This window comes from Arvicola amphibius, chromosome 11 (assembly GCF_903992535.2).
Source record: "Arvicola amphibius chromosome 11, mArvAmp1.2, whole genome shotgun sequence".
NCBI classification, from domain to species: domain Eukaryota; kingdom Metazoa; phylum Chordata; class Mammalia; order Rodentia; family Cricetidae; genus Arvicola; species Arvicola amphibius.
The window spans coordinates 95,992,512-96,006,900 of NC_052057.2; the positions used below are offsets into that span (position 1 = coordinate 95,992,512).

At 51.0% G+C, this 14,389-nt stretch overlaps 1 protein-coding gene across 1 annotated transcript in view; it reads right to left on the reverse strand.

The window, feature by feature from the left end:
* Tln1 (talin 1) overlaps positions 1 to 14,389 on the reverse strand; it is a 31,118-nt gene that overhangs the window by 6,829 nt on the left and 9,900 nt on the right. Inside the window, 32 exon segments of the mRNA XM_038347506.2 lie at positions 194 to 292; positions 295 to 328; positions 499 to 533; positions 535 to 681; positions 770 to 910; positions 1,104 to 1,289; positions 1,747 to 1,890; positions 3,528 to 3,650; positions 3,764 to 3,860; positions 3,938 to 4,024; positions 4,206 to 4,333; positions 4,335 to 4,346; positions 4,528 to 4,725; positions 4,907 to 4,957; positions 4,959 to 5,016; positions 5,373 to 5,586; positions 5,698 to 5,800; positions 5,952 to 6,080; positions 6,202 to 6,336; positions 6,520 to 6,633; positions 6,735 to 6,851; positions 7,411 to 7,539; positions 8,253 to 8,419; positions 9,003 to 9,300; positions 9,471 to 9,638; positions 10,521 to 10,619; positions 10,781 to 10,989; positions 11,186 to 11,294; positions 11,403 to 11,516; positions 11,665 to 11,845; positions 12,801 to 12,877; positions 13,025 to 13,126. Of these exon segments, the coding sequence (XP_038203434.1) occupies positions 194 to 292; positions 295 to 328; positions 499 to 533; positions 535 to 681; positions 770 to 910; positions 1,104 to 1,289; positions 1,747 to 1,890; positions 3,528 to 3,650; positions 3,764 to 3,860; positions 3,938 to 4,024; positions 4,206 to 4,333; positions 4,335 to 4,346; positions 4,528 to 4,725; positions 4,907 to 4,957; positions 4,959 to 5,016; positions 5,373 to 5,586; positions 5,698 to 5,800; positions 5,952 to 6,080; positions 6,202 to 6,336; positions 6,520 to 6,633; positions 6,735 to 6,851; positions 7,411 to 7,539; positions 8,253 to 8,419; positions 9,003 to 9,300; positions 9,471 to 9,638; positions 10,521 to 10,619; positions 10,781 to 10,989; positions 11,186 to 11,294; positions 11,403 to 11,516; positions 11,665 to 11,845; positions 12,801 to 12,877; positions 13,025 to 13,126 (4,005 nt within the window).

Genomic DNA, 14,389 nt, shown 5'->3' on the forward strand with positions numbered 1-14,389 from the left:
CTGTGTGCTTAACATACACTCTTCACTGAGCTACACCCAGCCCCAGGCTTCCTTCTGTATCTAACGCCTTACCAGACCCAGCATGTTCCAGCCCTTGGATGTCTCCGTGAAGGATGTCTCCCTGAAATCCTTCTACCCCTGTATCCCCTTCCCTGAGCCTGACATCTCTATTCTTGAATACGTTTCTCCTCACCTCCTGAGAGATTCCTTCACGGGGAGCAAGCTGTTGGCTGACAGCAGCAAGAGAAGCCTGGTCTAGATCCCGCAAGCAGCTGTCAGAGCTGTCAATGGCCTGTTCTCGCACCTCAACTGCCCTGGGGCTTTGTCTCTGCAGATACAGCACAGCTACCACGTAAGACCATCTCTTTAAAGGCATCTGCCTCAGCCTACCCATCCCCAAATCTGGAGTACATGTCACCAGCAGTGTGCCACCTCATCCCCACTCCGTCATCTGCCATGTCTGTCCTCCGGCCACACGTGCTTCCCAACCCTCAGTACCTCATGCTTGTAATAAGTTTCTTGATGGAATCCGAGGACAGTCCGAGAGTGGCCAGCCAACACCGACCAGCGTGGGGGATCCCGGGGATTGACAGCTAGCGCCCGAGCTGTCTGGATGAGCCCTCCAGCACTCTCTAGCATTGTTTTGGCAGAGATTACAATAGGCTCCATGGCAGCTCGGCCCTGAGGAGAGAGGAGGCATGGAGGCAAGTCTCAGACTTGTGTCCATGAAGACGAAGTGGCTCGTCAGTTCTCTGTGACAGTCACTCACCTCAGGGCTGATCTGGGCAGGGACGCTGGAGAATTCGGGGTTGGATGCAAAGGCACTCAGATTATCCACAGCTTCCAGTAGAGGAGCTGTAGCTGCTCGGCACTGGGCACGGTTCTCTTCTGTGAAGGCCCCGTCTAGTGCCTAGAAGTGAACGGGGAGCCCCAGGACTCAGTAAGCAGGCACACAGTGAAACCCAGGCCACCCGCAAGGGCTCAGAGGACTGAAGAGCTGGAATTGGTAAGTCTGGAGAGGCAATAGTAGGGGGATCTAGCAGAAGACTTCATGACTTCCTAGTCATTCCCAAACTCAGGAAGAGAGGAGATGGTCAGGGCACTGAAATTCAAAACACCGGAAAACCTTGATGGTCTCTGACAAGATTGGCTGTACTGTTGGCCACCTCCTTGGCTGACTGTACAAACTGGCGCTTGGCAGTGGGATTGGCGGTCCGAGCAGAAGCCAGGCGACAGCTGTTACACAGTGCAGATGTGTGTTTGGCCACAATAGTGGCTGCGGATAACACCTGAGGAGAGAGACGGAGCAGCTGTGACAAGAGCAGGACGGAAGGATGCCAACCTAAGGGAGCCACTTTAGAGCTGGAGGACGGAGGAGGATGCCCTGAAAGTCTGATAGGAAAGAGCTACAGGAAAAGTGGATACTTGGGGATAACAAAGGGCACTTAAAGACGACTGGACGTGGGGGCGGGGAGAGAGAATGCACAACACATACATTCATGGAGCAAAATCAAAATGGGGCAAGTGGAAAGAATGAGCTCAGAGGTCTCTAGAGAGGTTGGTAACCTCAGCACTAAGTGGGAGGAGAACAAGAAAGAAGACGGCAGAAGTCAGTCAAAGCGAAGTGTTCTATGGATGGTGGGGGTGGATCCCCGCCCTCTCCTCATGTGCTTCCTCTCCCCTTTCCTCCTGGGGCCTGTCCATCCTTTCTCAGCCTTGCCCAGGGTACCTGTACTCTTGCATTACCTGAGCTTGGGTACAGCCAGGCTCCCCCAAACTCTGACAGGCCATCTGAATTGCCTGGTTTGCACGGGCAAATTGTGTGGGTTCCACCAGTCCTTGCTGTCCAGCTTGGCTATTGGGGTCAGAGACACCAACCAGATATGCTGCCTGAGGAGAAATGGACAGTGGTGGAGGGAAAGGCAGTTTAGAGAACAGACCTTATCCTTCCGAGTTCTATGTGCACAGAAGCAGTACTAACAAACCTTAGCTACCCGACTAAAACAAATGTTCATTCAGCTAAACTGATCCAACATTTCAGAAGATTTGAGAAGTAAACAGGCTGGAGGTAGTGTTTGCCTGTAATCCCAATCCCAGGAGACAAAGATGCTGAGTTTGAAGACAGCTTGGAGTAGTGAGATACCATCTCAAAAAAAAAAAAAAAAAAAAAAAAAGGATTTTATTGAACTTCATTTCAGTTTAGAAGTACATGTGTTTGTGCTGGATCATAGACTGAAAAGTACCAAGCACAACACACTTAAGAAGCAGTATGAATATTTAAAATGCAATTGCATACAAAGAGGCAAGAGTGTATGAATGTTTGAGGCCTAGCCTAGTTTACGTAGTGAATTTGAGGCCAGTCAAGGACTATCCTGCTCAAAAAGAAAAAAACAAAAAAGATAAAATTCTAGAACTAGAAGGCTCTTAAACTAATAGTATCCACTAGGCTTTGGAGTCTGGGAAATGGCAACAGATGCGTACACTGTTTACTTATTGTGTTGTTTTGTTTTTTGTTTCTTGAAGACAGGGTTTCTCTGTGTAACAGCCCTGGCTGTCCTAGACCTCGCTCACAGAGATCCACCTGCCTCTGCCTCCCAAGTGCTGGGATTAAAGGCATGCACCACTATGCCCAGCAACATTTACCATTTTTATAATGAAAAGAGCATCAGAATGTTTAATTCATACTTCAATCAACACAGGATAGGTTTGCTTTTTCTTCTGTATGTTTTCCAAAAATAAAAGAAGAAACAAAACACAGGAAGATTTTTAAAAGTCAAGCCTGGGGCTGAAGAGACAGCTCAGCAATTAAGAGTACTTGTTCTTGCAAAACACCTGGGTTCAATTCCCAGCACACACATGGTGGCTCACAAAGTTTCCTCTGGGGTATCTGACACCCTCTTCTCATCTCTGAAGGCACCAGGTTCTCACATGGTACACAGACATACATACAAGAAAAACATACACATAAAATAAAAAATTAAAAAAGTCAAGCTACTTACAGCAGGGTACCTAGGGCAAAGGGAAATAAGGGAGAGGGAAGAGAACGGTAGGCTTTCAGGAAAAAAACAGCTGGAAAGAAATTCCCAGGCGGTATTCATTTTTTTGAGGGTCACCTAGAACTCACTCTGTAGACCAGGCTGGCCTCAAACTCAGCGATCCGCCTGCCTCCGCCTAGTGCTCTAGACGGTGAGCACGGTGACAACGATCTTCCCTTCTCTGCAATACTTTAACCAAACGTGCTTCACTAGGTGCGAGGTGTAGCTCAGTAGTACAGTGCTTGCCTAACAGGCTGCGAGCTTTAGTTCAATCCCCAACACCATAAACAACCTCACAGCTGGTCAATATAATCAAACTAAGGGTCACAGCACCTCAACTGTTGGTTGTTCAACCACTTCTGATGGACCGTCTCCCTCCCCTACTGGAAGAGCCCCAGATTTTGCACGAGCCTCTTGAGTTATAGCCTTGCAAAAGGAGAGAAGGGCGTGGAAAGCAAGAGCTGCTCTAGGGGTCCATCTGAGGGAAATAACCTGCGCAGCTGCCTCGGTGAAGCCGCAGAGAGCCTTGGAGGCTGTAGCAATGGCATCTCCAAACTCCGGCAGATTTCCGTTCTTCGCATTTTGGGAGATGCCAGTCATGGCCTCACCTAGGACCTAATCGGAATAGAGGGTATCAGGAGGGTGTGGATCACGTCCCTGAGCATCAAGGTATCTGTGTTAAGTCCACTTTCCTGTCCCGCCTCTCTGGAGCTCCCCATTCCACTAACCTTGGAGTTCTCCATGACACTGTCCAAGCATCCGAAGTAAGACATGTCGTTGATGGGCTGGACTGGATTCTCCAGAAGTTCTCTGACTGTCTGTGTAGGGGAGTGACATGAAATTTAGACATTCTGTCAACCCTAGCTCCGTGTCTCAGCTTCCATGCTAAAGCTCACCTCTAGTCCCGAAGGGCATTGTCACACTCCTTCTGTCCAGGTGCTTGCTGGGTGCACATGGTGATGAGCTGGTTGATGCTGTCTGTCACTGCCCTGATTTGGGGGAGAGGTGTGGAACTAAGTGACTGGGTGATCTTCCCTGAGTCTTGTGTGCATGGGACTGTATATATTTTCTTTTGCTTGACTATTGCCAAATCTGGGGATGTCTCATGAAATGTTCCCTCTCTGGCCTCTTCACAGGTCCCCAGAGCTGGGCTTTTCAGTTCCTGCTTACCTAGCAGCTGCAGCCAGTTGACTCTTGAGGTTAGGAGCAGCAGGATCTGTGGATAGGGCCTTAGCAGCAGAAGGAAGTTTGCTTGAAGACATGGATATGCCCTCAAATTGGATACCCACCTGGGCTCGTGTCCTCTTGGCTCTGTTAAAGGTGATGGCATACATTACCCTGTTATATCTGTTTCTAAAAGTATCTTCTTTCCTAAATGTTTACATTCTGTTAGACACTGCGCAAAGGGAACCAAGAGGAACCAAGGGAACCCAGGCCCTAAATACCCCGTGCTCCCTATAGTGCCCTGATCGCACCCACTGCCCCTTTGTACCGGAGCCTGTCCTGCCATCTCAACTCCAGCTTCCAGGAAGGTGCTGAAGTCCTGTCCAAATCGGCCCGAGGCCCGAGCCAGGTCCTGAGGGGTTCCTCGGGAGGCCTGCACCAGCTCTGTGGCTGCCTGATTTAACCCAGCAGCAGCTTCATTTAGTCGGCTTTGAGCTTCTTGAAATGTCCCCGTGCTGGGCGGAAGCTGAGGGGTCAAGGGGGAAAGTCAGTAAAATGGATGGGAGCTGAGACAGTTTGGGAAAGGAAGCCAGTAAGAAGGGCAAGGGATCTAGGACTAGTGGAAAGGGACAGCTCTTGGGAGGGCAGGGTCAGAGAAGAAGCTCAGAGACAGAAAGCTCTCCTCTGCTGGCCATGCCTGTTCCTACCGAGTCACTGAGGAGTCGCTTGCTGGCATCTCCAACTGTTCTTAGGGCATTAATCCACATATCTCTGGCCAGGCAGGCAGCTGACACAGCGGTTCAGGGCCTGGTCACAGCTTTCGCCACCTGGAGTGCAAAAGAAACAGGGTTGCCAAGAGAGAATAATCTGGGAGAGCCCTCCTTCCACACTGGGACGTAGGAGATAACCCAGCTGTCCTGCCACTAAACTGGAAGAAGCTGAGGTCAGGGTCAGAAAACAATGGTCACCAAAACATCCCAAACCGGCTGCTCTGCAAGCTTGTGCCTAAGTTAACAGACACTTTTAAGACAAGAGAGAAGGGTGAATTCAGACAGGTGCTCTATGAGCAGATCTGAGAACACATGAAGCTGACTGAAGGCTGAAGAAGGTGTCCTGTTAGGGCGGCTTTATGAAGACATAAAGGACGGGTGGGGAGATGCCCCTCCCCAATACCTGACCTGAGCAAGCCTTTGCTGGCTCTCTGGGTCCCCTGGATGGCCAGCTGCTTTTTTTGCCTCCTCAATGAGGCTGCTGGCCTTGTCCAGAACGTCACTGGCTGTGTCGAGAACAATGGCCTGCACTGCAGGATCTGACGTCAGGGCAGCGACACCCCGAGCAGCCTGGGCAAGTGACCGGAGTCCACCTGCCACATCCCGAGCTGCAATACCTGGGAATACATAGAGCAGAGGGGTTTGCTCCATCAGCTTCTTTCTTCAACAAGCTCCCACTTCTCCACTTCCCTATCATGTGTCCCATTTCTAGCCTTGTGCCCACATACCTGCATAGTTCTCATTGCCCTGGGCAACCTCCCCCAGCAGCTTAGCGATGGCGGAGCTCACTGCTTTGGTGCTGTTGCCAAGATCTTGGGCACACTTCTCCATCTGCAGATAAGGGGGTGAAGGCTTAGGAGGAGGAACTGAGAAGACATCTGAGAAGGTTCTGGGGACAGCTGGCAGACTAAAGGAAGGTTCTAGAGCACAGCTGGACAGACTTTCAGGGTTTGAGTGAAGGCCTGTTATTAAGAATACTCACTGTTTCCCCGGGTAAGGGTTTAAGCTTGCCATCTCGAGCTGCTGCCTTTACTTCCTGCAGGTCTTTCTCTAGATTCTGTACGACACTCAGTGCGGAATCCATCTCCAAAGGTCCACATGCCTCCTGAGCTGTGACAGTGAGCGCAGGGTATGGCTAGAGTCATCCCTTGGAGGTTCTACCGTACAAATTCTCCCCATCCAGGAGTTCACATGCAGGGCCTCATCCTCCACACTAGAACCAGCGCCCATACCTTCTGGGCAGCAGTACGGAGTTCTGCCAGCGCAGTGCCCAGGTTCTTTGCACACTGACTCAGCTGCATTGCTGAAGCCTGGTCCTGAATTGTTGGCACTGAGGCTTTTGCAGCTGCCACCATCTTCCCACCTGGCTGTTGGAGAAGATATGCAAATGAGGTGCAACATCCTGGCTCTCTAGCCTTCAATGGACACTGGCAGGATGGAGTAAGTACTCAGGTTCGGTCTTAGCTACTAGCAGATATTCAGACTGTGGGAGATTTAAGGTCTTGGGAAGGTGAGGAGGATCTGGGTCTTAGAAGTGGAGAGTGTCTTGCCTGCAGGAAGCTCTGGCTGGCAGCAATGAGGGCGAGCTGAGCACTGGGGCTGTCAGGTTGAGCTTGGCTTCCTCGGACGCCCTGTACCAGCAGTGGAATCTGCTCTGCCACAGCCTGTAGGTCAAAGTGCCGTGAGTACCATGTTCTTGAACTTAGGGAAAGAACAACCTTTCTTCTCACCCCTCCTCACTCCCACATGCCTCCTGGAAACTTACCTTACAGCTCTGAACCAGCAGGGGCTGGGGGCCCGCAGAGGCCTTGGAGGCAGAGGCTGCATGTTGGGCTGCAGCAATGGTCTGTGTAGCAGAGGCTGCGGCTTGCTTGGCTGCATGCTGAGAGGACAGAGTGATCAGAAGACCAGGAATTCCCAGGCTTTGGCTTACCAAGCCCATGTTATATATTCCTTGAGGAAATACTGATTCTACCCATCTGTCCCTGCTCATTCCTCTTGCTGCATCCATGCGTTTACCCCACCACCCTCTGCAGACACTGCCCAGCTTTACCCCCCCCCCCCCCCCCCCCCCGGCACAGACTGCCCAGCTTTACACCCCTTGCACAGACTGCCCAGCTTTACGCCCCCTGCAGACTGCCCAGCTTTACACCCCCTGCAGACTGCCCAGCTTTACGCCCCCCAGCCTCTGCACACACTGCCCAGCTTTACCCCCCACTCTCTGCACACACTGCCCAGCTTTACCCCCACCCTCTGCACACACTGCCCAGCTTTACCCCCCACCCTCTGCACACACTGCCCAGCTTTACGCCCCCCAGCCTCTGCACACACTGCTCAGCTTTACCCCCCACTCTCTGCACACACTGCCCAGCTTTACCCCCCACCCTCTGCACACACTGCCCAGCTTTACCCCCCACCCTCTGCACGCTGCCCAACTTTACCTCCAAGCGCTGCACCAATTTTTTCTTGATGGCATTCTGTGCAGCTGCATTAGTGGCCATGCGAAGCCCCTCAGCCGCTTCACGCAGTCGCTGCTGCTGTTCCTCACTGTCAGGATGGGCGGCTGCTCCCTGAGAGGACAGTCAGTCATCATCCATCATCACTTTGACCCGAAGTACACTCTTTTCTGACCCCTCTAAACCCAGTTTAAAACTCACTTGTTTTCCTAATTGCTAATTACCTGCACTTAGGCAGTGACTGTTGAAAACTGAGAACCATTTCTAAATGGGCAGGCTGGGGGGTGGGGATGCCCCAGGTTACTCTTTTTCTAGCTGTTCCCCATAGACTACTCAGAGTTCTCTGTTAACTCAGGGTGGCCCGGGAGAGGAAGGCTTTCTTTGGAGAAGTGGCAGCAGGAACCTGCAGCAGTTGTAAAGTCCTAAAGTTCGGGGATCTTCGGCGCTTCCTGTGTGTCACACCCTGTGTGTCAGCATCTAATACTATCTTATTCTGTACGACCTGCAGAGACCCTGGACCAAAAGGCTGTCTGCCTTCACAGGGGACCAGGAAAGATGTCAAGCAGATGTGGTGGCGGCAGAAGGAAGATGGGAACAGCAGCCTTCAACACAAAGTAAGAAAAGGATGTAGACGCTCACAGTCAGAGAGCACTGGGAGTCTCAGTGGCTGAAGGTCTGCCTGGTGGCCCCTGCTACAGGCTGGGAGCTTCCTGGGGTTTCCTCATCTGGGCTATTTTCAGCTTTTCCCATCAGACAAGGTCCCCATATGGACTTCTCTACTTCCCCTCAGAGCCCAGTCAGGGCCCGCACAGAAAACTACTCTGTACCTTGGCAGCCTCCACCATCTTGGCAGTGGCATCAGCAAGGATCTTGGCAGCACTCAGGAGCTTTCGAGAGTTCTCCAGATCGCTCTCCCCCTCAGCATCGGCCTTGATGGCGTTGACCAGGTCTGAGGTGGCCTGGGCCAGGATGCGGGCCTGTCGTACCATCTCCCCTAGAACACAGGGTATCATCAAGTAAGAAAGCCAGAGACACTGAAAGTGGGCAAAGGAGGAGGAGGAATGGGTCAGACAATGTAGACAAGGACTTTCAGGGACAGAAGAGACTGGGAAAGTTCTCAAGTGACTTCCTCAGCATGCCAGTTTCCTGGGTTAAGATCTTGGAGAACAGATCTAGGGAGTTCCCATGGGAGGAAGGACAGTTTCCAGCTAGTATTCTAGTAAATGTCTTTGAGAAGAGAGACAGTCTCGCTGAACGATGTGGGGGTGAAGAAAGTGAAGTGGAGGAGGCCACAATTTCCCCCCTCTTCTTCCTTATTTTCGAGGCTATTTTTTTTTTCTCGAGGCTACCTTTTAACCTGCAATTTGCTGCCCTATTGTTGTCTTCTTTAATGTTCCAAGGGAGACAGAACAATGCTGTACTGCTTTCTGATGGGGAAATGAAGGTTCTAGATTCATTAATGAGTGACTCAATAGTCACACAGCTAGGAAGGCCACTGTGCTGATCCTCACAGGTAGCATGGCTGGGTCTGTAAGGGACACTGGGGCTTCTGGCTTCCTGGGGGTGAGTATTCTTACCAGCATCACCCATGGAGCTGAAGATATTCTCAGTGACAGTGAGGATGGTGTCAGTGGCCTGGTCATAGCGGCCAGCAGGCCCAGCCCCTGTGGCATGGGCCTTCACATGCTGCAGCAGCTCATTGAGGGCCTGGGTGACAGCTGTGGCCGCAGCTCCTACCCCTCGCAATAGCTGTCCGTCTTCTGTAGCTGCCTGGGAGGCAGACACACAGCCCTCCACAGGCCTTGGCTACCCAGTTCGTCCAGCCTCTACCAGCTGCTCCTGGCAGACAGGTGAGCTGATCGTAGGCGCTACCACCTATGGGAAAACTGAGTTTCAGACATGTAGGCAAGGGACAGAGGCTATGAGATGAGGTATAGGCATCACTGGGATGACTGCTGTGGCCTCAAGAGCCAGAGACAAAGACGTTTGTGTGAGTGTGTGGTTGTACTAGCCAAGGGTAGAAGACACAGCAAACCTGGGCTCACCTTCGTACAGGCCACCAGTTGGGAGGTAGACAGGGCACACTGTGTAGCTGCAGCAATAACTTGGGTCTGAAGCCCTGAATCCTCTGTGCGCTGGGCCACGCTCTTGGCCTTGAGGACCAGGGCAGCCGCAGCGCTCGCCACTGCCTTTGCTAGTTGCATTAGAACGTCCTGTGCAGAAAAAAGGAGTCAGCAAGATCTGATTCTGAGCTTAGGCTCCAGACACTTCTCACAGGCTTAAGCTGCTTCATTATTCCCACTGACTCCAATCAGAGGACAGTATATGCAGAAGCGTTCAGAACCTATCCCAAGCCCCTCTACCTTCAGCACCCAGAAGGACAGACAAACCCTCACCGACAGAAATAGAGTCTACACCAAAGGGAGAGATGCTTGAGGCGGATACACTCGGACAGTGATGGGGGTGTGGTAAAATGGGTGGACGCTTCATGTCTCCATGCCTCTCAATCTCAGTGTGCAAGGAGCAAGACCCTGTACTACCCTGTCTGATCTCTTTACTCCAACCACGCCAGTTTAGGCCTCCCCATCTCCCATCATGTCTGTTCCCCTAGGAGGCTGAGGAAGAGGTGTAGAAGCGAGTGTATGCGGCTCAGAGAGGACCAAGCTGGGAAGGCCCAGGCCAGAGGCCGTTACCGTAGGGGAATCGGGGAGAGATCGAGCCCCAGCCCCTCTGGGTACACACATCTGCATGGGAAATCCAGGATGAAAAGTCAGCTGAGGCAACTCGCCTAGGGTGGGGGAAGGGGACAGCTTCCTCCTCAGTGTGGCAGGGGTATTTGAGATAGCTTAGAGCTGGGGCCATGGCTATGCAAAGGGACACCATCAATAAGGGCCAAAGCGAGGTAGGTTGTATTTTTATTTAGGGGTCTGAGTTCTCACCCCAAGAGACTAGAAGTTCTCAGTCTCATTCCTGGAAACAGATGACCAGGCTGGTTTAGATGGGCCAATTCACAGAAATAGGGACTAAGATCTGGATTTAGGATCAAAGATTTCCTCCTAGTAGTAGGGGTTCTAGTAGCTGGGTACATCACCAACCTGGAAGTGGGGGTCAGTGTCACTTTCCCCAATTTGCTGCAACAGCTCCCCACTGGCCTGGCCCACGTTCCCAGCTGCTTGAAGCAGGTTCTGACGGGGCTGTGGAGAAGGAACACCGTCAGAAGCCGCTTGACCCCTGGCCTCGTGTCCACGGGGCTCACAGGCTCCTGGGTTACATTTCCAACCTACAATCTAGACTGCCCTTCCTCCTTGGAGTGGAACCCTGTGTCCACCCTCACCCCGGCCCCGTGGCCCCTAACCTCGGCGCTAGCTGGCTGAGCACTGCGAAGCAGTTCTGACACTGCTCCTGCAAGGCCCTTCGCTGCTTGCAGGAGGGGCCGGCCATTGCCACCTTCATCCTCCAGGAGGGCAGCCAACAACTTCACCCCACGGGACATCTCCGTCAGGTTGGAGGAGATGGTGGTGACGGCACAGCCCACTGCGGTATAGTCTGTCTCTGCAGGGTCTCCTGAAACCAGGGGAGGAACAGACGTGATGGGGAAGGAGCATCACCCGTTAGTCACACGTGTCATGAGGGAGATGGACACACACAACCTTCCACTGTGAGTCAAGCACAGTCACACATGGAGCAGATCACATACTATGCTGGTGCACATGTGCTTCCCCTTCCCCTTCACACATACATAGGCTGACATCCAGCCTACCTGCTGTCAGGTTTACCACGGAGGCAGTGCCAGCTGTGATGGCGTCTACCTGGGAGTGGATTTCATGCTTCGACTCATCCATCTTGTTCTTACGCCAAGCTTTGGAGGCCTGAGAGAAGGAAAACCCTTAGAGTCTACTCTGGTTTAACTACCCCTCTATTCCTTAGAGTTCAGCTTTAAATTAAATCACTCAGCTCCTTCTCTACCCCACACTCACAGCATCCTGGCCAAGAGGGGGCAGTGTGTCAAAGTCATCCAGAGTAGCCTGGGCAGCCTGCACAGCCTGCATGCTGGAGTTAATGGTTCCAGTGAGCGCCTGCTGGGCTGAAGTCTAAAAGACAAGGAAAAGAGTAACCGACATTTAGAAGAAAGAAAAGATGAAGTCAGAGGGCAGGGAGAGGACTATAAAACACTGCTTACTCAGGACACTTGGGAGAGGGACCGACCCATGGACCATGCAGAGGTAGATGTACTCTTACCAAAGGCGGCATGTGGCCTCGGTGCATCTGGCCACTGGTAATCTGCTGCTGGGCAGGTGGCATGCTACCCACTTGGAAATTCTCGGGACCAGAGGCTCCAGAGCGCATGATAGCTGGTAGAGCCACAGAGCCATGCTCCACTTTCCCCACTCGGTTATACTGCTGTTGAAGTACTGTTGACCTGGAGACAGGATGAACAGCTGCGGTCCTTCAGCAGTCCTGGGATCTCAGGCAGTGGTTCCCAACCTTCCTAACCCTGTGACTCTTTAATACAGTTCCTCACAATGTGGTGACCCCCCCAACCATAAAATTATTTCATTGCTAATTCAAAACTGTAATTTTTTGTTTGTTTGGGTTTTGTTTTGTTTTGTTTTTTAGGACAAAGTTTTTCTGTGTAACCACCCTAGCTGTCCTGGAACTTGATCTGTACATCAGACTGGCTTTAACCTCACAGAGATCCACCTGCCTCTGCCTCCCAAGTGCTGGGATTAAAGGCATGCACCACTATTGCCTGACCATAACTGTAATTATGCTACTGTTATGAATTGTAGTGTAAGTATCTGACTCACAGGATATCTGAGACCCCCAAAGGGGTCGTGACCCACAGGTTGAGAACCACTGATGTAGGGTTTCATGAGCCTGAGCCTAGTGAAAGAACCATGGGATGGACAACAGGCTCAGCAGTTAAGAGTGCCTGCCGCTCTTGCAAGGGGCAAAGTACAGTTCCTAGAACCCAAGTCAGACAGCTCACAATTACTGTTCCAGGGACCAAACACCTGAGAGCACCTGAACTCACTCACACAAATAAAAAAATACAACTTTTTTAAAAAGAAGAAAGAACAAGCTATGTGGTGGTGGTGCACGCCTTTAATCCCAGCACTTGGGAGGCAGAGGCAGGTGGATCTCTGTGAGTTCAAGGCCAACCTGGTCTATAAGAGCTAGTTCCAGGACTGGCTTCAAAGCTACAGAGAATCCTGTCTTGAAAAACCAAAAAAAAAAAAAAAAAAAAAAAACCAAACCAAAACAAAACAAAGAACAAAGAACTAGGCTAAAGATGCCCAGCACCCAGTGACTCCTTGCAGTCAAGCCTTACTTTCCCTACTCATGGAATGGTTATCAGCCCACTCCCTTCCTACTTTTTGGGAGACACCGAGTCCTCCAACATAGTAGACTCTTCATCCCCCTCCAGCCCAAAATGGTCCTTGCTTTTTTTCTGTAAGAAGAAAAGGGAAAAGGAGTTAGGTAGTTAAGCAGAGGCAGTCAGCCATTTCTAGAACTTGGGCCTGTTTCTAGAGGGCTGGCGTGGGGAGGGGCTCGGGAGCAGTGCCAAGAAGTGCGCAGGCTGGGTGGAAGCACTCACCTTCTTAAGGATGATATCGATGTAGCCGGCAATGAGTTGTGCGATCTGCTCACCTTCAGTCGTCTGTACTGAGTAGTAGCCGTCCTGGTAGTCTCCAAAGTCCTAAAGAGACAAGGTGGAGACTGAGCAGGAGACATGAATCTACCCAGGGGGGAAATGGAGGAGGAATGGCTCAAAGTCCACCTGATGAAGGTGCTGTCCATGCCAACAGCCCTCTAGGAAGCTGGCCCACCTTTCTTCAATCACTGATTTCTTCACCTCCCTTCCTAGAGGGGACTTTGCTTCTGAGAAGTGGCTTTTATGCTACACAGTTTCAGATACATGTCATTTAAAAGATCTCTTCTACCTTCCCCAGAGAATACAACTGGGAAGGCACCAGTATGTTTATTAAATGACAAACATCCAAAGTGGAAAAATAGCATCTATCATTCCCATTTCCATCATCTAGCATTCTATCAAGCTGGTATCAGCATTCAATGCATAACCTTAAAATTATAAAGCCAGCGGGAAAGAATTACTGTAAATAGCTGGAGCTCAAAGAAGGGAGGCTTGCTCGTCTATTAGCGTTTCCTGACAGTTCACATAACCTCAGCAGCTGGCTACAGCATGCTCTGTCGACTTTACTTTTCTCTTTTGATACTATATAGCCTTGGATGGTTTGCTACTCACTCACTAGTGCAGGCTAGCCTCAAACTCACTGCCATTTCCTTGCCTCAGAGTGCTACGTACATGCCCAACTTGTTTGTGTGTGTGGAACTGGGGCATGAACTCCTCCTGTCTTTACAAATGACAGGCAAGCAGTTTACCACTGAGGTGATGCCCCTTCCCCACAGTCTCAGGCATTTAAACACTTGGCTGCACTGTTTAGGGAGGCTTAGGAGGTGTGGCCTTGCTGGAGAAAGTATGGGCTTTGAGAATTCAAGACTTCAACCATTGCCAGTTTGCTCTCTGATTCCTGCCTGTGGTTTAATATGATTTCTCAGCTCACTGCTCCAGCTGCCATGACTGTCTGCTCTGTGCATTTCCCAGTGATGGCAAAGAGCTCTTATCCCATTGCCCATATAAACTATATAACCATAAGCCCAAACAAACTCTTCCTTCTACAAGCTGCCTTGGTCATGTTGCTTTGGCAGAGCAATAGGATGGTAACAAATACTCCCTAAGCTCTGTTGAATATAAGGAGTATATCCATCCATTACCTGGTCCATTTAAGCATCCCTCACTGAGTTTCTTTTTTTTTTTTTTTAAATATTTATTTATTATGTATACAATATTCTGTGTGTATGTCTGCAGGCCAGAAGAGGGCACCAGACCTCATTACAGATGGTTGTGAGCCACCATGTGGTTTCTGGGAATTGAACTCAG